Source organism: Eucyclogobius newberryi, unplaced genomic scaffold, assembly GCF_026437365.1.
Source record: "Eucyclogobius newberryi isolate DKJ021-1_F unplaced genomic scaffold, fEucNew1.0.hap1 SCAF_7, whole genome shotgun sequence".
In the NCBI taxonomy this organism is placed as follows: domain Eukaryota; kingdom Metazoa; phylum Chordata; class Actinopteri; order Gobiiformes; family Gobiidae; genus Eucyclogobius; species Eucyclogobius newberryi.
The window spans coordinates 3,303,846-3,328,012 of NW_027316389.1; the positions used below are offsets into that span (position 1 = coordinate 3,303,846).

Consider the following 24,167-nt stretch of genomic DNA (forward strand, 5'->3'; position numbering starts at 1 on the left):
AAAGCTGTGTCCAGGCCCCTCCCCTTTATGATACGCGGGATCCACCCATACCTGTGGCGCTTCTGAAGCCACGCCTCCTCCTGTGAGCTGTTTATTTATTGGACGGTGCATATTATTGAACACAATCGCATGTAGATGTGCCGGACTCAAAGCCTCACTGCCACGAAGCCCTTTTCCCCGACGTCCTCCGACTGCAGCTGATGTCAAAGTCGTGACAGAAGAAGCGACAAAACTGCAAACGTTTCATAAAAAGACGATAGCGACGCTTTAGGAAGCAAAAAACTAATGTAAAATGTTGTTCCGATAATCAGACTTTCCTCCAGTTTCCAGACGGTTCTAGAACTCAGCGTCTGAGGGTGGAACCGGCGACCCACTGGTCCGGGGGCAGACTCCCTCCCACAGACCAGGCAGTACAGGAGGTATGGGTGGATCCGTCATTATCATGCCGGGGGAGGGGCCTGGACCACAGAGGACACGCCCACTCACCGGAGCTCACACTTCCTGGTTTGGAGCGATCGGCTGAGGGCATGAGTCACATGACATGGCTGAGGGGATGAGTCACATGACCTGGCTGAGGGGAGGAGTCACATGACCTGGCTGAGGGGAGGAGTCACATGACCTGGCCGAGGGGAGGAGTCACATGACCTGGCTGAGGCAAGGAGTCACCTGACCTGGCTGAGGGAAGGAGTCACCTGACCACCTGACCTGGCTGAGGGGAGGAGTCACATGACCTGGCTGAGAGGAGGAGTCACATGACCTGGCTGAGGGGAGGAGTCACCTGACCTGGCTGAGGGGAGGAGTCACCTGACCTGGCTGAGGGGAGGAGTCACATGACCTGGCTGAGGGGAGGAGTCACATGACCTGGCTGAGGGGAGGAGTCACATGACCTGGTTGAGGGGAGGAGTCACATGACCTGGTTGAGGGGAGGAGTCACCTGACCTGGCTGAGGGGAGGAGTCACCTGACCTGGCTGAGGGGAGGAGTCACATGACCTGGCTGAGGGGAGGAGTCACCTGACCTGGCTGAGGGGAGGAGTCACATGACCTGGCTGAGGGGAGGAGTCACCTGACCTGGCTGAGGGGAGGAGTCACATGACCTGGCTGAGGGGAGGAGTCACCTGACCTGGCTGAGGGGAGGAGTCACCTGACCTGGCTGAGGGGAGGAGTCACCTGACCTGGCTGAGGGGAGGAGTCACATGACCTGGCTGAGGGGAGGAGTCACATGACCTGGCTGAGGGGAGGAGTCACATGACCTGGCTGAGGGGAGGAGTCACCTGACCTGGCTGAGGGGAGGAGTCACATGACCTGGCTGAGGGGAGGAGTCACCTGACCTGGCTGAGGGGAGGAGTCACCTGACCTGGCTGAGGGGAGGAGTCACATGACCTGGTGGTTTAGTGTGACGTCTAGAGCCAAAATACTGTTTAGAACAAAAGAAACTAAAATAATGTAAAAACAATTATTATGAGGTTTAAGTTACGTTACATAGAACCTCTTTAATGGACTGGGCTGGACTGGACCCTCTGCTGTAGTAGTTGAGGTCATTGTCTGGTCAGTAGTTGAGGTCATTGTCTGGTCAGTAGTTGGGGTCATTGTCTGGTCATTTTTGAGGTCATTGTCTGGTCAGTAGTTGAGGTCATTGTCTGGTCAGTAGTTGGGGTCATTGTCTGGTCAGTAGTTGAGGTCATTGTCTGGTCAGTAGTTGAGGTCATTGTCTGGTCAGTAGTTGGGGTCATTGTCTGGTCATTTTTGAGGTCATTGTCTGGTCATTTTTGAGGTCATTGTCTGGTCAGTAGTTGAGGTCATTGTCTGGTCAGTAGTTGAGGTCATTGTCTGGTCAGTAGTTGGGGTCATTGTCTGGTCAGTAGTTGAGGTCATTGTCTGGTCAGTAGTTGGGGTCATTGTCTGGTCATTTTTGAGGTCATTGTCTGGTCAGTAGTTGAGGTCATTGTCTGGTCAGTAGTTGAGGTCATTGTCTGGTCAGTAGTTGAGGTCATTGTCTGGTCAGTAGTTGGGGTCATTGTCTGGTCAGTAGTTGAGGTCATTGTCTGGTCAGTAGTTGATGTCATTGTCTGGTCAGTAGTTGGGGTCATTGTCTGGTCAGTAGTTGAGGTCATTGTCTGGTCAGTAGTTGAGGTCATTGTCTGGTCAGTAGTTGGGGTCATTGTCTGGTCAGTAGTTGAGGTCATTGTCTGGTCAGTAGTTGAGGTCATTGTCTGGTCATTAGTTGGGGTCATTGTCTGGTCAGTAGTTGGGGTCATTGTCTGGTCATTTTTGAGGTCATTGTCTGGTCAGTAGTTGAGGTCATTGTCTGGTCAGTAGTTGAGGTCATTGTCTGGTCAGTAGTTGAGGTCATTGTCTGGTCAGTAGTTGGGGTCATTGTCTGGTCAGTAGTTGAGGTCATTTGCTGGTCAGTAGTTGGGGTAATTTGCTGGTCAGTAGTTGGGGTCATTGTCTGGTCATTTTTGAGGTCATTGTCTGGTCAGTAGTTGAGGTCATTGTCTGGTCAGTAGTTGGGGTCATTGTCTGGTCAGTAGTTGAGGTCATTGTCTGGTCAGTAGTTGATGTCATTGTCTGGTCAGTAGTTGGGGTCATTGTCTGGTCAGTAGTTGGGGTCATTGTCTGGTCATTTTTGAGGTCATTGTCTGGTCAGTAGTTGGGGTCATTGCCTGGTCAGTAGTTGAGGTCATTGTCTGGTCAGTAGTTGAGGTCATTGTCTGGTCAGTAGTTGGGGTCATTGTCTGGTCAGTAGTTGGGGTCATTGTCTGGTCAGTAGTTGAGGTCATTTGCTGGTCAGTAGTTGGGGTAATTTGCTGGTCAGTAGTTGAGGTCATTGTCTGGTCAGTAGTTGGGGTCATTGTCTGGTCAGTAGTTGGGGTCATTGTCTGGTCAGTAGTTGAGGTCATTGTCTGGTCAGTAGTTGGGGTCATTGTCTGGTCAGTAGTTGGGGTCATTTGCTGGTCAGTAGTTGAGGTCATTGTCTGGTCAGTAGTTGAGGTCATTGTCTGGTCAGTAGTTGGGGTGATTTGCTGGTCAGTAGTTGAGGTCATTGTCTGGTCAGTAGTTGAGGTCATTGTCTGGTCAGTAGTTGAGGTCATTGTCCGGTCAGTAGTTGGGGTCATTGTCTGGTCAGTAGTTGGGGTCATTTGCTGGTCAGTAGTTGGGGTCATTGTCTGGTCAGTAGTTGGGGTCATTTGCTGGTCAGTAGTTGAGGTCATTGTCTGGTCAGTAGTTGGGGTCATTGTCTGGTCAGTTGTTGAGGTCATTGTCCGGTGGAGTCGCTCCTTCTGCAGCGTCAGAGCGTTTCCTTTGGTCAGATGTTTGGACTCGTCTTTGATGTGAAATGAGTCGTTTCAGTCGTTTGTTTAAACGTCTTTTCACTGCTGCCATTTGTTTTGAGGAAAAAGATTAAAATATTCATGATTAAAATCTGTGCAATGTGTTTTTTTCACTTCAATAATGAGTTTTGTCTCACAAATGCATCAAGAGGAAATGACTTTTAACAAACAGTTTGAGAAAAGCCATTGTTTTCATCGTGTCATGTTTTCATACAGTGAATATCGGGCAATTTATGTGTAAAAATGGCAAATGTCACATATTTGCCATGAGATTCATTCATTGATTTGTTGTATTAGAATAAACTAGAAGAGAAACGTTGTTAAAATTCAAAATTTGCCTTTTTTTTGGGAGTTTAAATTGGAATAAATCCAGCTTAGATTCTGATCCTTCTGTTCCTGACGAGTCTAGACTTAAGACATAATAAAGTGCAGAAAGTATGAAAACTGTGCATGTGATGTAAATGAAGATAAACACATTATAATAAATATAAATGATAACAAAAAGCTTAATAAAAGCTCTCACTCATGTATGTTTGAGTGACTGCAGTTACAGCGTCCTGCCACAGGGTGTCACTGCTGCTCAGTGTCACACCACAACCTCCTGAATATGAGACAATGTTATTTTCACACATTTAATAAAACAATGCTTTTTACACAAATGTGTGTGACACAGTCACGTGACTGTGGCGAGGTCAGTCTGCCCCAGGGCAGCTTTGGCTCCAGAAGTGAAGGCCACGCTGCTGTAAAGGTTATAAACAGCAGGTGGCAGTGTAACTCCATCAACTGAAGAAGAACAAACCAAAACAACAGAAAAAACCTTCAGATTGTTTCTTCAGAAAAACAATCAGTTTAAATTCAGGAAAAATCAGCCAAACGAATGTTTTATTTAAATAAAAGAGTCAAAAAGCCAAACAACATAAACTCACTTTTATCTTGAAGTGACATTTTCCCTCCTGGACTTGGAGAGCGCCCCCGTCTGGTGGTTCTCCGCTCTGAAGGTGTTTGAGCTCCAGGCGTTTCATTCTGAGTCTGTTTATGGCCATGAAATGAATATTAAAGTCATATTTATCTGTTTATTTATTTAACCCCTGAAAGTTTGAGAATAAAAACATTCTGATCTGATGTTCATCTTAAAGCTGGTTTCTCACTCGCTGTGGTTTACCAGAGGAGAGACCTGAGCGCTGTGGTTTACCTGAGGAGAGACCTGAGCGCTGTGGTTTACCTGAGGAGAGACCTGAGCGCTGTGGTTTACCTGAGGAGAGACCTGAGCGCTGTGGTTTACCTGAGGAGAGACCCCGAGCGCTGTGGTTTACCTGAGGAGAGACCTGAGGCTGTGGTTTACCTGAGGAGAGACCCCGAGCGCTGTGGTTTACCTGAGGAGAGACCCCGAGCGCTGTGGTTTACCTGAGGAGAGACCCCGAGCGCTGTGGTTTACCTGAGGAGAGACCTGAGCGCTGTGGTTTACCTGAGGAGAGACCTGAGCGCTGTGGTTTACCTGAGGAGAGACCTGAGGCTGTGGTTTACCTGAGGAGAGACCCCGAGCGCTGTGGTTTACCTGAGGAGAGACCTGAGGCTGTGGTTTACCTGAGGAGAGACCCCGAGCGCTGTGGTTTACCTGAGGAGAGACCGGAGGCTGTGGTTTACCTGAGGAGAGACCTGAGGCTGTGGTTTACCTGAGGAGAGACCTGAGCGCTGTGGTTTACCTGAGGAGAGACCTGAGGCTGTGGTTTACCTGAGGAGAGACCTGAGGCTGTGGTTTACCTGAGGAGAGACCTGAGCGCTGTGGTTTACCTGAGGAGAGACCTGAGGCTGTGGTTTACCTGAGGAGAGACCCCGAGCGCTGTGGTTTACCTGAGGAGAGACCTGAGCACTGTGGTTTACCTGAGGAGAGACCTGAGCGCTGTGGTTTACCTGAGGAGAGACCTGAGGCTGTGGTTTACCTGAGGAGAGACCTGAGGCTGTGGTTTACCTGAGGAGAGACCTGAGGCTGTGGTTTACCTGAGGAGAGACCTGAGGCTGTGGTTTACCTGAGGAGAGACCCCGAGCGCTGTGGTTTACCTGAGGAGAGACCGGAGGCTGTGGTTTACCTGAGGAGAGACCTGAGGCTGTGGTTTACCTGAGGAGAGACCTGAGCGCTGTGGTTTACCTGAGGAGAGACCTGAGGCTGTGGTTTACCTGAGGAGAGACCTGAGGCTGTGGTTTACCTGAGGAGAGACCTGAGCGCTGTGGTTTACCTGAGGAGAGACCTGAGGCTGTGGTTTACCTGAGGAGAGACCCCGAGCGCTGTGGTTTACCTGAGGAGAGACCTGAGCACTGTGGTTTACCTGAGGAGAGACCTGAGCGCTGTGGTTTACCTGAGGAGAGACCTGAGGCTGTGGTTTACCTGAGGAGAGACCTGAGGCTGTGGTTTACCTGAGGAGAGACCTGAGGCTGTGGTTTACCTGAGGAGAGACCTGAGGCTGTGGTTTACCTGAGGAGAGACCTGAGGCTGTGGTTTACCTGAGGAGAGACCTGAGGCTGTGGTTTACCTGAGGAGAGACCTGAGGCTGTGGTTTACCTGAGGAGAGACCTGAGGCTGTGGTTTACCTGAGGAGAGACCTGAGGCTGTGGTTTACCTGAGGAGAGACCTGAGGCTGTGGTTTACCTGAGGAGAGACCTGAGACAGAAAGTGCAGTGACATTGAGAGCACCTCGTTAATATTCACATTGTGGCCGAGGACTTAACGAGCGCCGTGATCCTGAGGCCGAGTCGTTAGCGTTTGAAAAGTTTCCGCGGTTTCAGAGTTTGTGGAGAAGGTCAGTAGATTGTAGATGACACACGTTTAGCACGACGAGCCCCGAGCGCGGCTAACGAGAGGGAAACGCTGAGCGAGACGTTTCAGCCAATGTCACAGGTTTAAAGGGCAGAACGTGACTTCACTGAGTCGGACGCTTTAAAAACACAAAGGAGCTGAACATGTTCCAAAGTCAAATGTGTTTTATCTGTGTTTTTTTGTGATCTGAACCCAACAAACACAAATATATGTGAAGTATTCAAAATAATATGACTCAAGTAGAAGTACGAGGAGCAGTTGTGCAGTAACGCTGCCGGAGGAGACAGTGTGCTCCTCTGTTCTCCTCTGTTCTCCTCTGTGCTCCTCTGTTCTCCTCTGTGCTCCTCTGTTCTCCTCTGTGCTCCTCTGTGCTCCTCTGTTCTCCTCTGTGCTCCTCTGCGCTCCTCTGTTCTCCTCTGTGCTCCTCTGTGCTCCTCTGTTCTCCTCTGTTCTCCTCTGTGCTCCTCTGTTCTCCTCTGTTCTCCTCTGTGCTCCTCTGTGCTCCTCTGTTCTCCTCTGTTCTCCTCTGTGCTCCTCTGTTCTCCTCTGTTCTCCTCTGCGCTCCTCTGTGCTCCTCTGTTCTCCTCTGTTCTCCTCTCTGCTCCTCTGTGCTCCTCTGCGCTACTCTGTGCTCCTCTGTCCTCCTCTGTGCTCCTCTGTGCTCCTCTGTTCTCCTCTGTGCTCCTCTGTTCTCCTCTGTGCTACTCTGTGCTCTTCTGCGCTCCTCTGCTCTCCTCTGCGCTCCTCTGCTCTCCTCTGTTCTCCTCTGTTCTCCTCTGTTCTCCTCTGTGCTCCTCTGTTCTCCTCTGTGCTCCTCTGTTCTCCTCTGCGCTCCTCTGTGCTCCTCTGTTCTCCTCTGTGCTCCTCTGTGCTCCTCTGTTTGTTCTCCTCTGTTCTCCTCTGTGCTCCTCTGCGCTCCTCTGTGCTCCTCTGTTCTCCTCTGTGCTCCTCTGTGCTCCTCTGTTTGTTCTCCTCTGTTCTCCTCTGTTCTCCTCTGTAATCCTCTGTGCTCCTCTGTGCTCCTCTGTTCTCCTCTATGCTCCTCTGTTCTCCTCTGTTTGTTCTCCTCTGTTCTCCTCTGTTCTCCTCTGTGCTCCTCTGTGCTCCTCTGTGCTCCTCTGTTCTCCTCTGTGCCCCTCTGTTCTCCTCTGCGCTCCTCTGTGCTCCTCTGTTCTCCTCTGTGCTCCTCTGTGCTCCTCTGTTCTCCTCTGTTCTCCTCTGTGCTCCTCTGTTCTCCTCTGTGCTCCTCTGTGCTCCTCTGTTCTCCTCTGCTCTCCTCTGTGCTCCTCTGTTCTCCTCTGTGCTCCTCTGTGCTCCTCTGTTCTCCTCTGTGCTCCTCTGTTCTCCTCTGTTCTCCTCTGTGCTCCTCTGTTCTCCTCTGCGCTCCTCTGTGCTCCTCTGTTCTCCTCTGTTCTCCTCTGTGCTCCTCTGTGCTACTCTGTGCTCCTCTGTCCTCCTCATTGCTCCTCTGTGCTCCTCTGTTCTCCTCTGTGCTCCTCTGTTCTCCTCTGCTCTCCTCTGCGCTCCTCTGCTCTCCTCTGTTCTCCTCTGTGCTCCTCTGATCTCCTCTGTTCTCCTCTGTTCTCCTCTGTGCTCCTCTGTTCTCCTCTGTTCTCCTCTGTTCTCCTCTGTGCTCCTCTGTTCTCCTCTGTGCTCCTCTGTTCTCGTCTGTTCTCCTCTGTTTGTTCTCCTCTGTTCTCCTCTGTGCTCCTCTGTGCTCCTCTGTTCTCCTCTGATCTCCTCTGTTATCCTCTGTGCTCCTCTGTGCTCCTCTGTTCCCCTCTGTGCTCCTCTGTGCTCCTCTGTGCTCCTCTGTTCTCCTCTGTGCTCCTCTGTTCTCCTCTGTTCTCCTCTGTGCTCCTCTGTGCTCCTCTGTTCTCCTCTGTCCTCCTCTGCTCTCCTCTATGCTCCTCTGTGCTCCTCTGTTCTCCTCTGTTCTCCTCTGTTCTCCTCTGTTCTCCTCTGTGCTCCTCTGTGCTCATCTGTTCTCCTCTGTCCTCCTCTGCTCTCCTCTGCGCTCCTCTGTTCTCCTCTGTGCTCCTCTGTGCTCCTCTGTTCTCCTCTGTGCTCCTCTGTGCTCCTCTGTTCTCCTCTGTCCTCCTCTGCTCTCCTCTGTTCTCCTCTGTTCTCCTCTGTGCTCCTCTGTGCTCCTCTGTGCTCCTCTGTTCTCCTCTGTTCTCCTCTGTGCTCCTCTGGGCTCCTCGGTTCTCCTCTGTGCTCCTCTGTGCTCCTCTGTGCTCCTCTGTTCTCCTCTGTTCTCCTCTCTGCTCCTCTGTGCTCCTCTGTGCTCCTCTGTTCTCCTCTGTGCTCCTCTGCACTCCTCTGTTCTCCTCTGTGCTCCTCTGTTCTCCTCTGTTCTCCTCTGTCCTCCTCTGTGCTCCTCTGTGCTCCTCTGTTCTCTTCTGTGCTCCTCTGTTCTCCTCTGTTTGTTCTCCTCTGTTCTCCTCTGTGCTCCTCTGTTCTCCTCTGTTCTCCTCTGTGCTCCTCTGTGCTCCTCTGTTCTCCTCTGTTCTCCTCTGTCCTCCTCTGTGCTCCTCTGTTCTCCTCTGTGCTCCTCTGTTCTCCTCTGTTCTCCTCTGTTCTCCTCTGTCCTCTGTGCTCCTCTGTTCTCCTCTGTTCTCCTCTGTGCTCCTCTTTCCTCCTCTGTGCTCCTCTGTGCTCCTCTGTTCTCCTGTTCTCCTCTGTTCTCCTCTGTGCTCTTCTGCTCTCCTTTGTGCTCCTCTGTTCTCCTCTGTTCTCCTCTGTTCTCCTCTGTTCTCCACTGTGCTCCTCTGTGCTCCTCTGTTCTCCTCTGTGCTCCTCTGTTCTCCTCTGTGCTCCTCTGTTCTCCTCTGTGCTCCTCTGTGCTCCTCTGTTCTCCTCTGTGCTCCTCTGCGCTCCTCTGTTCTCCTCTGTGCTCCTCTGTGCTCCTCTGTTCTCCTCTGTTCTCCTCTGTGCTCCTCTGTTCTCCTCTGTTCTCCTCTGCGCTCCTCTGTGCTCCTCTGTTCTCCTCTGTTCTCCTCTCTGCTCCTCTGTGCTCCTCTGCGCTACTCTGTGCTCCTCTGTCCTCCTCTGTGCTCCTCTGTGCTCCTCTGTTCTCCTCTGTGCTCCTCTGTTCTCCTCTGTGCTACTCTGTGCTCTTCTGCGCTCCTCTGCTCTCCTCTGCGCTCCTCTGCTCTCCTCTGTTCTCCTCTGTGCTCCTCTGTTCTCCTCTGTGCTCCTCTGTGCTCCTCTGTTCTCCTCTGTTCTCCTCTGTGCTCCTCTGTTCTCCTCTGTGCTCCTCTGTTCTCCTCTGCGCTCCTCTGTGCTCCTCTGTTCTCCTCTATGCTCCTCTGTTCTCATCTGTTTGTTCTCTCTGTTCTCCTCTGTTCTCCTCTGTGCTCCTCTGTGCTCCTCTGTGCTCCTCTTTTCTCCTCTGTGCCCCTCTGTTCTCCTCTGCGCTCCTCTGTGCTCCTCTGTTCTCCTCTGTGCTCCTCTGTGCTCCTCTGTTCTCCTCTGTTCTCCTCTGTGCTCCTCTGTTCTCCTCTGTGCTCCTCTGTGCTCCTCTGTTTTTTTCTGCTCTCCTCTGTGCTCCTCTGTTCTCCTCTGTGCTCCTCTGTTCTCCTCTGTGCTCCTCTGTGCTCCTCTGTTCTCCTCTGTTCTCCTCTGTGCTCCTCTGTTCTCCTCTGCGCTCCTCTGTGCTCCTCTGTTCTCCTCTGTTCTCCTCTGTGCTCCTCTGTGCTACTCTGTTCTCCTCTGTCCTCCTCATTGCTCCTCTGTGCTCCTCTGTTCTCCTCTGTGCTCCTCTGTTCTCCTCTGCTCTCCTCTGCGCTCCTCTGCTCTCCTCTGTTCTCCTCTGTGCTCCTCTGATCTCCTCTGTTCTCCTCTGTGCTCCTCTGTGCTCCTCTGTTCTCCTCTGTTCTCCTCTGTTCTCCTCTGTGCTCCTCTGTTCTCCTCTGTCCTCTTCTGTGCTCCTCTTTGCTCCTCTGTTCTCTTCTGTGCTCCTCTGTTCTCCTCTGTTTGTACTCCTCTGTTCTCCTCTGTGCTCCTCTGTTCTCCTCTGTTCTCCTCTGTGCTCCTCTGTTCTCCTCTGTCCTCCTTTGTTCTCCTCTGTTCTCCTCTGTCCTCCTCTGGGCTCCTCTGTTCTCCTCTGTGCTCCTCTGTTCTCCTGTTCTCCTCTGTCCTCCTCTGTGCTCCTCTGTTCTCCTCTGTTTTCCTCTGTGCTGCTCTGTTCTCCTCTGTTCTCCTCTGTCCTCCTCTGTGCTCCTCTGCTCTCCTCTGCTCTCCTCTGTTCTCCTCTGTGCTCCTCTGTTCTCCTCTGTGCTCCTCTGTTCTCCTCTGTGCTCCTCTGTGCTCCTCTGTTCTCCTCTGTGCTCCTCTGTTCTCCTCTGTGCTCCTCTGTGCTCCTCTGTTCTCCTCTGTTCTCCTCTGTCCTCCTCTGTGCTCCTCTGTTCTCCTCTGTTCTCCTCTCTGCTCCTCTGTGCTCCTCTGTTCTCCTCTGTGCTCCTCTGCACTCCTCTGTTCTCCTCTGTGCTCCTCTGTTCTCCTCTGTTCTCCTCTGTTCTCCTCTGTCCTCCTCTGTGCTCCTCTGTGCTCCTCTGTTCTCTTCTGTGCTCCTCTGTTCTCCTCTGTTTGTCCTCCTCTGTGCTCCTCTGTGCTCCTCTGTGCTCCTCTGTTCTCTTCTGTGCTCCTCTGTTTGTTCTCCTCTGTTCTCCTCTGTTCTCCTCTGTGCTCCTCTGTTCTCCTCTGTGCTCCTCTGTGCTCCTCTGTTCTCCTCTGTCCTCCTCTGTGCTCCTCTGTGCTCCTCTGTTCTCCTCTGTTCTCCTCTGTGCTCCTCTTTCCTCCTCTGTGCTCCTCTGTGCTCCTCTGTTCTCCTGTTCTCCTCTGTTCTCCTCTGTGCTCCTCTGCTCTCCTCTGTGCTCCTATGTTCTCCTCTGTGCTCCTCTGTGCTCCTCTGTTCTCCTCTGTTCTCTGTCCTCCTCTGTGCTCCTCTGTTCTCCTCTGTGCTCCTCTGTTCCCCTCTGTTCTCCTCTGTGCTCCTCTGTTCTCCTCTGTTCTCCTCTGTGCTCCTCTGTGCTCCTCTGTTCTCCTCTGTGCTCCTCTGTTCTCTTCTGTTCTCCTCTGTGCTCCTCTGTGCTCCTCTGTTCTCCTCTGTTCTCCTCTGTGCTCCTCTGTTCCCCTCTGTTCTCCTCTGTGCTCCTCTGTTCTCCTCTGTTCTCCTCTGTGCTCCTCTGTTCTCCTCTGTGCTCTTCTGTTCTCCTCTGTGCTCCTCTGTGCTCCTCTGTGCTCCTCTGTTCTCCTCTGTCCTCCTCTGCTCTCCTCTGTTGTCCTCTGTGCTCCTCTGTTCTCCTCTGTTCTCCTCTGTCCTCTTCTGTGCTCCTCTTTGCTCCTCTGTTCTCTTCTGTGCTCCTCTGTTCTCCTCTGTTTGTACTCCTCTTTTCTCCTCTGTGCTCCTCTGTTCTCCTCTGTTCTCCTCTGTGCTCCTCTGTTCTCCTCTGTCCTCCTTTGTTCTCCTCTGTTCTCCTCTGTCCTCCTCTGGGCTCCTCTGTTCTCCTCTGTGCTCCTCTGTTCTCCTGTTCTCCTCTTTCATCCTCTGTGCTCCTCTGTTCTCCTCTGTTTTCCTCTGTGCTGCTCTGTTCTCCTCTGTTCTCCTCTGTCCTCCTCTGTGCTCCTCTGCTCTCCTCTGCTCTCCTCTGTTCTCCTCTGTGCTCCTCTGTTCTCCTCTGTGCTCCTCTGTTCTCCTCTTTGCTCCTCTGTGCTCCTCTGTTCTCCTCTGTGCTCCTCTGTGCTCCTCTGTTCTCCTCTGTGCTCCTCTGTTCTCCTCTGTTCTCCTCTGTGCTCCTCTGTGCTCCTCTGTTCTCCTCTGTTCTCCTCTGTGCTCCTCTGTGCTCCTCTGTTCTCCTCTGTGCTCCTCTGTTCTCCTCTGTTCTCCTCTGTGCTCCTCTGTGCTCCTCTGTTCTCCTCTGTGCTCCTCTGTTCTCCTCTGTGCTCCTCTGTGCTCCTCTGTTCTCCTCTGTTCTCCTCTGTCCTCCTCTGTGCTCCTCTGTTCTCCTCTGTTCTCCTCTCTGCTCCTCTGTGCTCCTCTGTTCTCCTCTGTGCTCCTCTGCACTCCTCTGTTCTCCTCTGTGCTCCTCTGTTCTCCTCTGTTCTCCTCTGTTCTCCTCTGTCCTCCTCTGTGCTCCTCTGTGCTCCTCTGTTCTCTTCTGTGCTCCTCTGTTCTCCTCTGTTTGTTCTCCTCTGTTCTCCTCTGTGCTCCTCTGTTCTCCTCTGTTCTCCTCTGTGCTCCTCTGTGCTCCTCTGTTCTCCTCTGTTCTCCTCTGTCCTCCTCTGTGCTCCTCTGTTCTCCTCTGTGCTCCTCTGCACTCCTCTGTGCTCCTCTGTTCTCCTCTGTTCTCCTCTGTTCTCCTCTGTCCTCCTCTGTGCTCCTCTGTGCTCCTCTGTTCTCTTCTGTGCTCCTCTGTTCTCCTCTGTTTGTTCTCCTCTGTTCTCCTCTGTGCTCCTCTGTTCTCCTCTGTTCTCCTCTGTGCTCCTCTGTTCTCCTCTGTCCTCCTCTGTGCTCCTCTGTGCTCCTCTGTTCTCTTCTGTGCTCCTCTGTTCTCCTCTGTTTGTTCTCCTCTGTTCTCCTCTGTGCTCCTCTGTTCTCCTCTGTTCTCCTCTGTGCTCCTCTGTGCTCCTCTGTTCTCCTCTGTTCTCCTCTGTGCTCCTCTGTGCTCCTCTGTTCTCCTCTGTTCTCCTCTGTCCTCCTCTGTGCTCCTCTGTTCTCCTCTGTGCTCCTCTGTTCTCCTCTGTTCTCCTCTGTTCTCCTCTGTCCTCCTCTGTGCTCCTCTGTTCTCCTCTGTTCTCCTCTGTGCTCCTCTTTCCTCCTCTGTGCTCCTCTGTGCTCCTCTGTTCTCCTCTGTGCTCCTCTGCACTCCTCTGTGCTCCTCTGTTCTCCTCTGTTCTCCTCTGTTCTCCTCTGTCCTCCTCTGTGCTCCTCTGTGCTCCTCTGTTCTCCTCTGTTCTCCTCTGTGCTCCTCTGTGCTCCTCTGTTCTCTTCTGTGCTCCTCTGTTCTCCTCTGTTTGTTCTCCTCTGTTCTCCTCTGTGCTCCTCTGTTCTCCTCTGTTCTCCTCTGTGCTCCTCTGTGCTCCTCTGTTCTCCTCTGTTCTCCTCTGTGCTCCTCTGTGCTCCTCTGTTCTCCTCTGTTCTCCTCTGTCCTCCTCTGTGCTCCTCTGTTCTCCTCTGTGCTCCTCTGTTCTCCTCTGTTCTCCTCTGTTCTCCTCTGTCCTCCTCTGTGCTCCTCTGTTCTCCTCTGTTCTCCTCTGTGCTCCTCTTTCCTCCTCTGTGCTCCTCTGTGCTCCTCTGTTCTCCTCTGTGCTCCTCTGCACTCCTCTGTGCTCCTCTGTTCTCCTCTGTTCTCCTCTGTTCTCCTCTGTCCTCCTCTGTGCTCCTCTGTGCTCCTCTGTTCTCCTCTGTTCTCCTCTGTCCTCCTCTGTGCTCCTCTGTTCTCCTCTGTGCTCCTCTGTTCTCCTCTGTTCTCCTCTGTTCTCCTCTGTCCTCCTCTGTGCTCCTCTGTTCTCCTCTGTTCTCCTGTGTGCTCCTCTGTTCTCCTCTGTTCTCCTCTGTTCTCCTCTGTGCTCCTCTGTGCTCCTCTGTCCTCCTCTGTGCTCCTCTGTTCTCCTCTGTGCTCCTCTGTGCTCCTCTGTTCGCCTCTGTGCTCCTCTGTGCTCTTCTGTTCTCCTCTGTGCTCCTCTGTGCTCCTCTGTTCTCCTCTGTGCTCCTCTGTTCTCCTCTGTCCTCCTCTGTCCTCTTCTGTGCTCCTCTGTTCTCCTCTGTTCTCCTCTGTGCTCCTATGTTCTCCTCTGTTCTCCTCTGTCCTCTTCTGTGCTCCTCTGTGCTCCTCGGTTCTCCTCTGTGCTCCTCTGTGCTCCTCTGTTCTGTTCTGTGCTCCTCTGTTCTCTTCTGTTTGTACTCCTCTGTTCTCCTCTGTGCTCCTCTGTTCTCCTCTGTGCTCCTCTGTTCTCCTCTGTTCTCCTCTGTTCTCCTCTGTGCTCCTCTGTTCTCCTCTGTCCTCCTCTGTTCTCCTCTGTTCTCCTCTGTCCTCCTCTGTGCTCCTCTGTTCTCCTCTGTTCTCCTCTGTTCTCTTCTGTGCTCCTCTGTTCTCCTCTGTTTGTTCTCCTCTGTTCTCCTCTGTGCTCCTCTGTTCTCTGTTCTCCTCTGTGCTCCTCTGTGCTCCTCTGTTCTCCTCTGTTCTCCTCTGTCCTCCTCTGTGCTCCTCTGTTCTCCTCTGTGCTCCTCTGTTCTCCTCTGTTCTCGTCTGTTCTCCTCTGTCCTCCTCTGTGCTCCTCTGTTCTCCTCTATTCTCCTCTGTGCTCCTCTTTCCTCCTCTGTGCTCCTTTGTGCTCCTCTGTTCTCCTGTTCTCCTCTGTTCTCCTCTGTGCTCCTCTGCTCTCCTCTGTGCTCCTCTGTTCTCCTCTGTTCTCCTCTGTGCTCCTCTGTTCTCCTCTGTTCTCCTCTGTTCTCCTCTGTGCTCCTCTGTGCTCCTCTGTCCTCCTCTGTGCTCCTCTGTTCTCCTCTGTTCTCCTCTGTGCTCCTCTGTTCTCCTCTGTTCTCCTCTGTGCTCCTCTGTTCTCCTCTGTTCTCCTCTGTGCTCCTCTGTGCTCCTCTGTTCTCCTCTGTGCTCCTCTGTGCTCTTCTGTTCTCCTCTGTGCTCCTCTGTGCTCCTCTGTTCTCCTCTGTGCTCCTCTGTGCTCCTCTGTTCTCCTCTGTCCTCCTCTGCTCTCCTCTGAGCTCCTCTGTTCTCCTCTGTGCTCCTCTGTTCTCCTCTGTTCTCCTCTGTCCTCTTCTGTGCTCCTCTGTGCTCCTCGGTTCTCCTCTGTGCTCCTCTGTGCTCCTCTGTTCTCTTCTGTGCTCCTCTGTTCTCCTCTGTGCTCCTCTGTTCTCCTCTGTGCTCCTCTGTTCTCCTCTGTCCTCCTCTGTGCTCCTCTGTTCTCCTCTGTGCTCCTCTGTTCTCCTCTGTTCTCGTCTGTTCTCCTCTGTCCTCCTCTGTGCTCCTCTGTTCTCCTCTATTCTCCTCTGTGCTCCTCTTTCCTCCTCTGTGCTCCTCTGTGCTCCTCTGTTCTCCTGTTCTCCTCTGTTCTCCTCTGTGCTCCTCTGCTCTCCTCTGTGCTCCTCTTTTCTCCTCTGTTCTCCTCTGTGCTCCTCTGTTCTCCTCTGTTCTCCTCTGTTCTCCTCTGTGCTCCTCTGTGCTCCTCTGTCCTCCTCTGTGCTCCTCTGTTCTCCTCTGTTCTCCTCTGTGCTCCTCTGTTCTCCTCTGTGCTCCTCTGTTCTCCTCTGTGCTCCTCTGTGCTCTTCTGTTCTCCTCTGTGCTCCTCTGTGCTCCTCTGTTCTCCTCTGTGCTCCTCTGTGCTCCTCTGTTCTCCTCTGTCCTCCTCTGCTCTCCTCTCTGCTCCTCTGTTCTCCTCTGTTCTCCTCTGTGCTCCTCTGTTCTCCTCTGTTCTCCTCTGTCCTCTTCTGTGCTCCTCTGTGCTCTTCGGTTCTCCTCTGTGCTCCTCTGTTCTCTTCTGTTCTCCTCTGTTCTCCTCTGTTTGTACTCCTCTGTTCTCCTCTGTGCTCCTCTGTTCTCCTCTGTGCTCCTCTGTTCTCCTCTGTTCTCCTCTGTGCTCCTCTGTTCTCCTCTGTCCTCCTCTGTTCTCCTCTGTTCTCCTCTGTCCTCCTCTGTGCTCCTCTGTTCTCCTCTGTGCTCCTCTGTTCTCCTGTTCTCCTCTGTCCTCCTCTGTGCTCCTCTGTTCTCCTCTGTGCTCCTCTGCTCTCCTCTGCTCTCCTCTGTTCTCCTCTGTGCTCCTCTGTTCTCCTCTGTCCTCCTCTGTGCTCCTCTGTTCTCCTCTGTGCTCCTCTGTGCTCCTCTGTTCTCCTCTGTTCTCCTCTGTTCTCCTCTGTGCTCCTCTGTGCTCCTCTGTTCTCCTCTGTCCTCCTCTGCTCTCCTCTGCGCTCCTCTGTTCTCCTCTGTGCTCCTCTGTGCTCCTCTGTTCTCCTCTGTGCTCCTCTGTGCTCCTCTGTTCTCCTCTGTTCTCCTTTGTCCTCCTCTGTGCTCCTCTGGGCTCCTCGGTTCTCCTCTGTGCTCCTCTGTGCTCCTCTGTTCTCTTCTGTGCTCCTCTGTTCTCCTCTGTTTGTTCTCCTCTGTTCTCCTCTGTTCTCCTCTGTGCTCCTCTGTTCTCCTCTGTTCTCCTCTCTGCTCCTCTGTGCTCCTCTGTGCTCCTCTGTTCTCCTCTGTTCTCCTCTGTGCTCCTCTGCGCTCCTCTGTTCTCCTCTGTGCTCCTCTGTTCTCCTCTGTTCTCCTCTGTTCTCCTCTGTCCTCCTCTGTGCTCCTCTGTTCTCTTGTGTGCTCCTCTGTCCTCCTTTGTTCTCCTCTGTTCTCCTCTGTCCTCCTCTGGGCTCCTCTGTTCTCCTCTGTTTTCCTCTGTGCTGCTCTGTTCTCCTCTGTTCTCCTCTGTCCTCCTCTGTGCTCCTCTGCTCTCCTCTGCTCTCCTCTGTGCTCCTCTGTGCTCCTCTGTGCTCCTCTGTTCTCCTCTGTGCTCCTCTGTTCTCCTCTGTTCTCCTCTGTTCTCCTCTGTGCTCCTCTGTTCTCCTCTGTTCTCCTCTGTGCTCCTCTGTTCTCCTCTGTTCTCCTCTGTTCTCCTCTGTGCTCCTCTGTTCTCCTCTGTTCTCCTCTGTGCTCCTCTGTTCTCCTCTGTGCTCCTCTGTTCTCCTCTGTCCTCCTCTGTTCTCCTCTGTGCTCCTCTGTCATTCTCTGTGCTCCTCTGTCCTCCTCTGTTCTCCTCTGTTCTCCTCTGTTCTCCTCTGTCCTCCTCTGTCCTCCTCTGTTCTCCTCTGTGCTCCTCTGTTCTCCTCTGTTCTCCTCTGTTCTCCTCTGTCCTCCTCTGTTCTCCTCTGTGCTCCTCTGTCATTCTCTGTGCTCCTCTGTCCTCCTCTGTTCTCCTCTGTTCTCCTCTGTTCTCCTCTGTCCTCCTCTGTTCTCCTCTGTGCTCCTCTGTGCTCCTCTGTCCTCCTCTGTCCTCCTCTGTTCTCCTCTGTTCTCCTCTGTCCTCCTCTGTTCTCCTCTGTTCTCCTCTGTCCTCCTCTGTTCTCCTCTGTCCTCCTCTGTGCTCCTCTGTCCTCCTCTGTCCTCCTCTGTTCTCCTCTGTCCTCCTCTGTTCTCCTCTGTTCTCCTCTGTCCTCCTCTGTTCTCCTCTGTGCTCCTCTGTTCTCCTCTGTTCTCCTCTGTTCTCCTCTGTTCTCCTCTGTGCTCCTCTGTCCTCCTCTGTTCTCCTCTGTTCTCCTCTGTCCTCCTCTGTTCTCCTCTGTGCTCCTCTGTCCTCCTCTGTTCTCCTCTGTTCTCCTCTGTTCTCTTCTGTGCTTCAGATGTTACGACTGAAGCTTTTTCTACAAAAACATAAAATCACATTAAACACGACCAAAGTTTGGGGCAATCAAAGTTTTTATTTTCCTTTTTTTTCTATTAAATACTTTTCACGTTCTTACAACACAGATTTGAGACATTTGAGACGGGAATATGTCCTTTTGAGTTTCCTCTGTTCACTCTCTGAGCACAGTAAACGTGTGGCAACGTCACAGAACAAACTCTCAGAACATTTGGGTCATTTCAGGGTTAGAACTTGTGGAGATTCTATTTAGGATCTGGTTTAGGCCCCGGGGCCCGTTTCAGAACTGGACTCACGGCTGCGACTGTTATTTTGCAGAGTAGTAGTTGTGGGAGCCAAGTTTAGTTATATATTTATGTTAATTTGGAAAACTTGATATTTTGTTATAGATGTGTAAATTTATGTTTTACTAATGAATATTTTGGTTGTTTGGAAAGGCTAGATTATTCGATTACATTTGTTATATTTGTAACATTTATTATTGGTTATTATTCTGCCCTGGTGTGGTTGGGTTCCCGTCGCTTTAAGAGGGACAGCGCTCAGGGGGCGTGGCCAGGTACACACGCAAACTAAGGACACAGAGACGGAGGAGACATATGGTTTTCTTAACGTAGCGTTTTGTTTTTGAGAATAGCCAGCTTTGGATTTCTCCTGTAATTTGTTGTTCTCATTGTGGAATAAATGCTCAGAACGATTTTTACATCGGAGTACGTGGGGTTATTGCTCATCTACAAGTGCACGAGTAACACCATTGGCAATCAGGACTTCAGCACCCACAGTAGTTTAGAGCGTGACATAATTGATTATGAGCGAGCTGAAGGTGGCGCTGGAGGACGAGAACCTCCTGGTGGAGTAAACGCAGACATTGTTTGTGTTCTCTGTGTTTTTCTGAGTCAGTTCAATAATAGTAATAACTAATAAATAATGCTATTACTGTGTTATTACCACACTATTACTGTGCTATTACCACACTATTACTGTGCTATTACCACACTATTACTATGCTATTACCACACTATTACTGTGCTATTACCACACTATTACTGTGTTATTACCACACTATTACTGTGCTATTACCACACTATTACTGTGTTATTACCACACTATTACTGTGCTAATACCACACTATTACTGTGCTATTACCACCAGAACACATACTCGTACATAAACTTCGTGAACACATGTAATCCGTAGTATTAAAGGAGGATTTCTGACTAAGTATTTCCAGTTTTGATTGATTTCGTCACAAACTCAGAGGGGTCAGAGTTCATTTGAGCTGTTTCCTGTTTCAAATGGGGAAAGATTAAACGACTTAAATCAACTCTTTCTCGATATTATTTTCCAATTTGAAATGTCTCCAACTGAAAACATGACTTTGACATTTTTCTTCCGAAAACCCCAAACATTTAGAAAAACATGCCCGTACACGACAGAACACACAGGTATAAAACTACAGCTCCATTTGGCAAAAACAGGATCAATAAATACATATCAAATCAATAAATAGTAAATGATAACAACTTATTATTATCACTAAAGCTGCACTGCGGAACATTTCAGGAGGAGAATCTGCCAGCGCCGCATGATGTAATAATCATCGGAACTGTAACACAAATGCCCCGAACCCAACCCGGCCCCGACCCGGCCCAACCCCGGCCCAACCCCGACCCGGCCCCCGATTCAACCCCGACCCGGCCCCGACCCGATCCGGCCCCCGACCCAACCCCGACCCGGCCCCGACCCGGCTCCGAGCCATCCCTGACCCCGACCCGACCCTGACCGAGCCCTGACCCGGCCTTAACCCAGCCCGACCCAACCCCGACCCTATGCTTTTATGTTTTTATACTATTACTACAGACAGTAGTGAAGTACAAGACAGTTTCTCTATTACACGTTACTACATTCTCAGTGGGATTCTGTAATAATGTAATAACTGGATTATTACACGATGCAGCCGCTTATTACAACATATTGGAGTGTTATTACACACAGCGTATGTTCCGCAGTCGGGCATTTAACGTGTCTCTAGCATTTGTTTCATCACCGGTGTTTTTATTGCTCAAAAATATTGTGAAAAATACTGTGCGTGCCCGCCGTTCCACAGATCTGATCCGTCACGGAGACGCTCGATGCCGCATCATGCCGCGGGGACGAGAAGGCGTCGTGCCTTTCACCGGGAAAGTGACGCAGTGCAGCTTTAAAGGAAACAAAGAGGTTCAAACAGAAGGGGGCAGCAGTCATTGGCTCGGAGGCTGTGTCGTCCATATACTTATACTTCGAATTATAATCCATTCTTTTTGATTCGCCGTGACAACAATCCTCACACATTCAATGTCGAAGGCGATTTTACGGTCCACGTCCTGCACCTCCACCTTCCCGTTCTTAAACTCCCCGATCGTGATGAAACTCGAGCACTGTTTCCCTTTCTTAGTCCCGACCAGCTTCTCGCCGACCTCCAGCGCCCCGTGATGCAGCTTGTCGCTCTGCCGGTCGTCCGAGCCCGTGGCCACCTTGATCTTGCTGATCTTGGTCGACCTGTTGAACACGATCATGAAGAAGTCGCCGGTGGCCGGAGGCTTGCCCCAGAAGTACTCGTCCACGGTGCTGTACGCCTTCGCCGCGTCGTAGTTCTCGAAGACGTTGATGTTGGTGTGCAACTGGGCCGGCGGGTTGTCGGGGATGTCCAGCGAGTCCTCCTCGAAGTCGTCGTCTTTGAGCTTGTTCTCCGCGCCTTTGTAGGACGAGTAGTATCCCATGTGCTGGAACAACGACGGCTTGAACCTGATGACGTCCTTCTGCGCCAGCAAACCGCGGAAGTGTATGAGCAGCCAGTCGCACGGCATCTCCTGGTAGAACATGAGCAGGAAGTTGGCCAGCCTCGGCAGGTCCCGCGAGTGGTACAGCTTGCCGATGTACCCGAGCTTGGAGAACTCAAGCGTGACCCAGTACGACCCCTCTCGGGACGTGATGACCTTTTTGAGCGCGGTCAGGAAGTTCCGCGAGCAGCGCACGTCGTCCTCCAGCATCATGTAGAAGTCGGACAGGTTGGTGCAGAAGTTGAGGAGGAAGGCGTAGTCCACGTTCTGCTTGGAGCGGAAGCGCACGCGGTCCTCGGGGTCGTTGTAGTTGCGCTTGAGTCCGTCCAGCGAAGGGTAGAACTCCTCGGGCGCTTGGATGACCAGGAGGCGCCCGGCGATGATGTGGTGGGCGAACTTGCGGGTGATCTCCTGCACCAGGTACTCGCACCAGACCAGGTCGAAGTCGGCCAGATGCACCACGACCGCGATCTCCTTCAGCTCCTCGTAGCTCGACTGGTCGAAGATGGACTTGATGGTCTCCAGAAGGTAGTTCCCTCGTTTCCGTTTGACAGACGAGAGGCCAATCGTGAGGTATTCTGGGAAACACGCCAAAGAAAAGACACGTTAGGACCAAAAGAGGATTTACATGGTTTCTGTTTAATGAGAAACAATTACTCACCAAACTACTACTACTACAGCTACTACTACTACTACATCATCTACTACTACTACTACAGCTACTACTACTACTACATCATCTACTACTACTACTACAGCTACTACTACATCATCTACTACTACTACTACATCATCTACTACTACTACCACAGCTACTACTACTACTACTACATCTACTACTACTACTACATCATCTACTACTACTACTACAGCTACTACTACTACTACTACATCATCTACTACTACTACTACAGCTACTACTACTACTACATCATCTACTACTACTGGTACATCATCTACTACTACTACTACAGCTACTACTACTACTACATCATCTACTACTACTACTACAGCTACTACTACTACTACATCATCTACTACTACATCTACAACAACTACATCTACAACAACAACTACTACTACTACTACTACTACTACTACTACTACTACTACTACTACTACTACTACTACTACTACTACTACTTCTACTCTATTTTAGTCCCAGTCCTGCAGTAAACGTGACAAAGGGAATGAAAAAGAACAGTATTACTGGATCTATTGTATACTATGGCAGACTTAAATCAGATATATATACATATATATATATATATATATATATGTATATATATATATATATATATATATATATATATATATATATACACACGTATATATATATATATATACGTATATATATATATATATATATATATATATATATATATATACGTATATATATATATATATATATGTATATATATATATATATATATATATATATATATATATATATATATATATATATAATATACACACGTATATATATATATATATATACGTATATATATATATATATATATATATACGTATATATATATATATATATATATACGTATATATATATATATATATATATATATATATATATATATATATACGTATATATATATATACGTGTGTATATATATATATATATATATGTATATATATATATATATGTATATATATATATACGTATATATATATATATATATATATATATACACACGTATATATATATATATATATATATATATATATATATATATATATATATATATATATATACACGTATATAAGGCAAGGCAAGTTTATTTGTAGAGCACATTTCATACACAAGGCAATTCAAAGTGCTTCACAGCAGGAAAAATGCATTCAAATCACAAAGAAATTACAGAAACAGAAATACAATAAAATTAACTAAATTAAAAATTATCAATCCAACTGATTGTCTAAACTAATAAAATCACAAACAAAAGAGAAGAGTGCAAAGAAAAAATCCTTTCAGTCATATGCGCAGCTAAACAAAACTGTTTTTAGCTTAGATTTGAACATTGTCAGAGTAGAACCTGTCTCACATCTTCAGGAAGACTGTTCCAGATTTTAGCTGCATAAAACTGAAACGCAGATTCCCCATGTTTTGTCCTGACTCTGGGCACCAGCAGGAGGCCGGTCCCTGAGGTCCTCAGAGTCCGAGATGGTTCATATGGCACTAACACATCCAAGATGTACTTTGGTGCTAGGCCATGGAGAGACTTGTACACAAGCAGAGCTGCTTTAAAGTCTATTCTCTGAGCCACAGGGAGCCAGTGCAGAGACCTGAGAACAGGACTAATGTGATCGTACTTCCTGGTTCTAGTCAGGACCCGAGCAGCAGCGTTCTGGATGTACTGCAGCTGTTTTACAACTCGTTTGGAGAGACCAGTGAGCAGGCCGTTACAGTAGTCTAATCTACTGGAGACAAACGCATGGATAAGTCTCTCTAAATCTGGTTTTGACACTATATATATATATATATATATATATATGTTGTGTACATTGCTGCTGATGGACGTCTGCGTTTACCGTAATGTTTGTCATAAAGGGGCACCAAGGAGCCCTGAACATCTGCACTGCACACTAATGAACCAGCAGGGATCAACTTCCATAAACCATACTCATATTAAACTGGGATTAAACCAGGACTAAACCAGGTCCAAATCATGTCTAATCCAGGACTAAACCAGGTCTAAACCAGGTCTAAACCAGGTCTAAACCAGGTCTAAACCAGGGCTAAACCAGGTCTAAACCAGGTCTAAACCAGGTCTAAACCAGGACTAAACCAGGTGTAAACCAGGACCAATCCAGGACATAGCCTGTGCTCCAGGACATAGCCTGCGCTCCAGGACATAGCCTGCGCTCCAGGACATAGCCTGCGCTCCAGGACATAGCCTGCACTCCAGGACATAGCCTGCGCTCCAGGACATAGCCTGCGCTCCAGGACATAGTCTTCTCTCCAGGACATAGCCTGCGCTCCAGGACATAGCCTGCGCTCCAGGACATACCCTGCGCTCCAGGACGTAGCCTGCGCTCCAGGACGTAGTCTGCTCTCCAGGACATAGTCTGCTCTCCAGGACATAGCCTGCGCTCCAGGACATAGCCTGCGCTCCAGGACATACCCTGCGCTCCAGGACATAGCCTGCGCTCCAGGACATAGTCTGTAGTCCTGGACATAGCCTGCGCTCCAGGACATAGTCTGTAGTCCAGGACGTAGCCTGCGCTCCTGGACATAGCCTGCGCTCCAGGACATAGTCTGTAGTCCAGGACGTAGCCTGCGCTCCAGGACATAGCCTGCGCTCCAGGACATAGTCTGTAGTCCAGGACGTAGCCTGCGCTCCTGGACATAGCCTGCGCTCCAGGACATAGTCTGTAGTCCAGGACGTAGCCTGCGCTCCAGGACATAGCCTGCGCTCCAGGACATAGTCTGTAGTCCAGGACGTAGCCTGCGCTCCAGGACATAGTTTGTACTCACTCTTCCTGGTGAGTGGCGTGCCTGCTAAGTATCTGTAGGTGACGTTGATGGAGCCGGAGAAGTTGCTGAGGTCCCTGAAGCTGTGGATGTAGCGCTCGGAGCTCGGCGAATGAGCCGTCGTCTCACGCAACTGACGCTTGTCCTCCTCCTGAAAAACAACAACACCGTCATTTTCCCGTCACAATTTAGTGTGAAGTTTGTCATTTTACTTCCTGGTTGGACATGTCACATGGGTTTGTCACAGCAACACATTTTGAAGCACGATAATCTTAAAACTGCCACAGACACATTGAGCTTGAAGCAGGAAAATACACTTTTCAGGCGTTCCCTTATCAGGATTTGTGTTAGTGCTCCATCTACT

At 50.2% G+C, this 24,167-nt stretch overlaps 1 protein-coding gene across 1 annotated transcript in view; it reads right to left on the bottom strand.

Moving 5' to 3' along the window:
• Window positions 1–19,513: 19,513 nt before the first annotated feature.
• mgat4c (mgat4 family member C) overlaps window positions 19,514–24,167 on the bottom strand; it is a 34,033-nt gene continuing 29,379 nt past the window's right edge. Inside the window, exons 3-4 of the mRNA XM_072435839.1 lie at window positions 23,807–23,954; window positions 19,514–20,894 (exon numbers count right to left, since the gene is read on the bottom strand). Of these exons, the coding sequence (XP_072291940.1) occupies window positions 19,738–20,894; window positions 23,807–23,954 (1,305 nt within the window). The 3' untranslated portion in view covers window positions 19,514–19,737. The remainder of the gene's footprint in view (window positions 20,895–23,806; window positions 23,955–24,167) is intronic.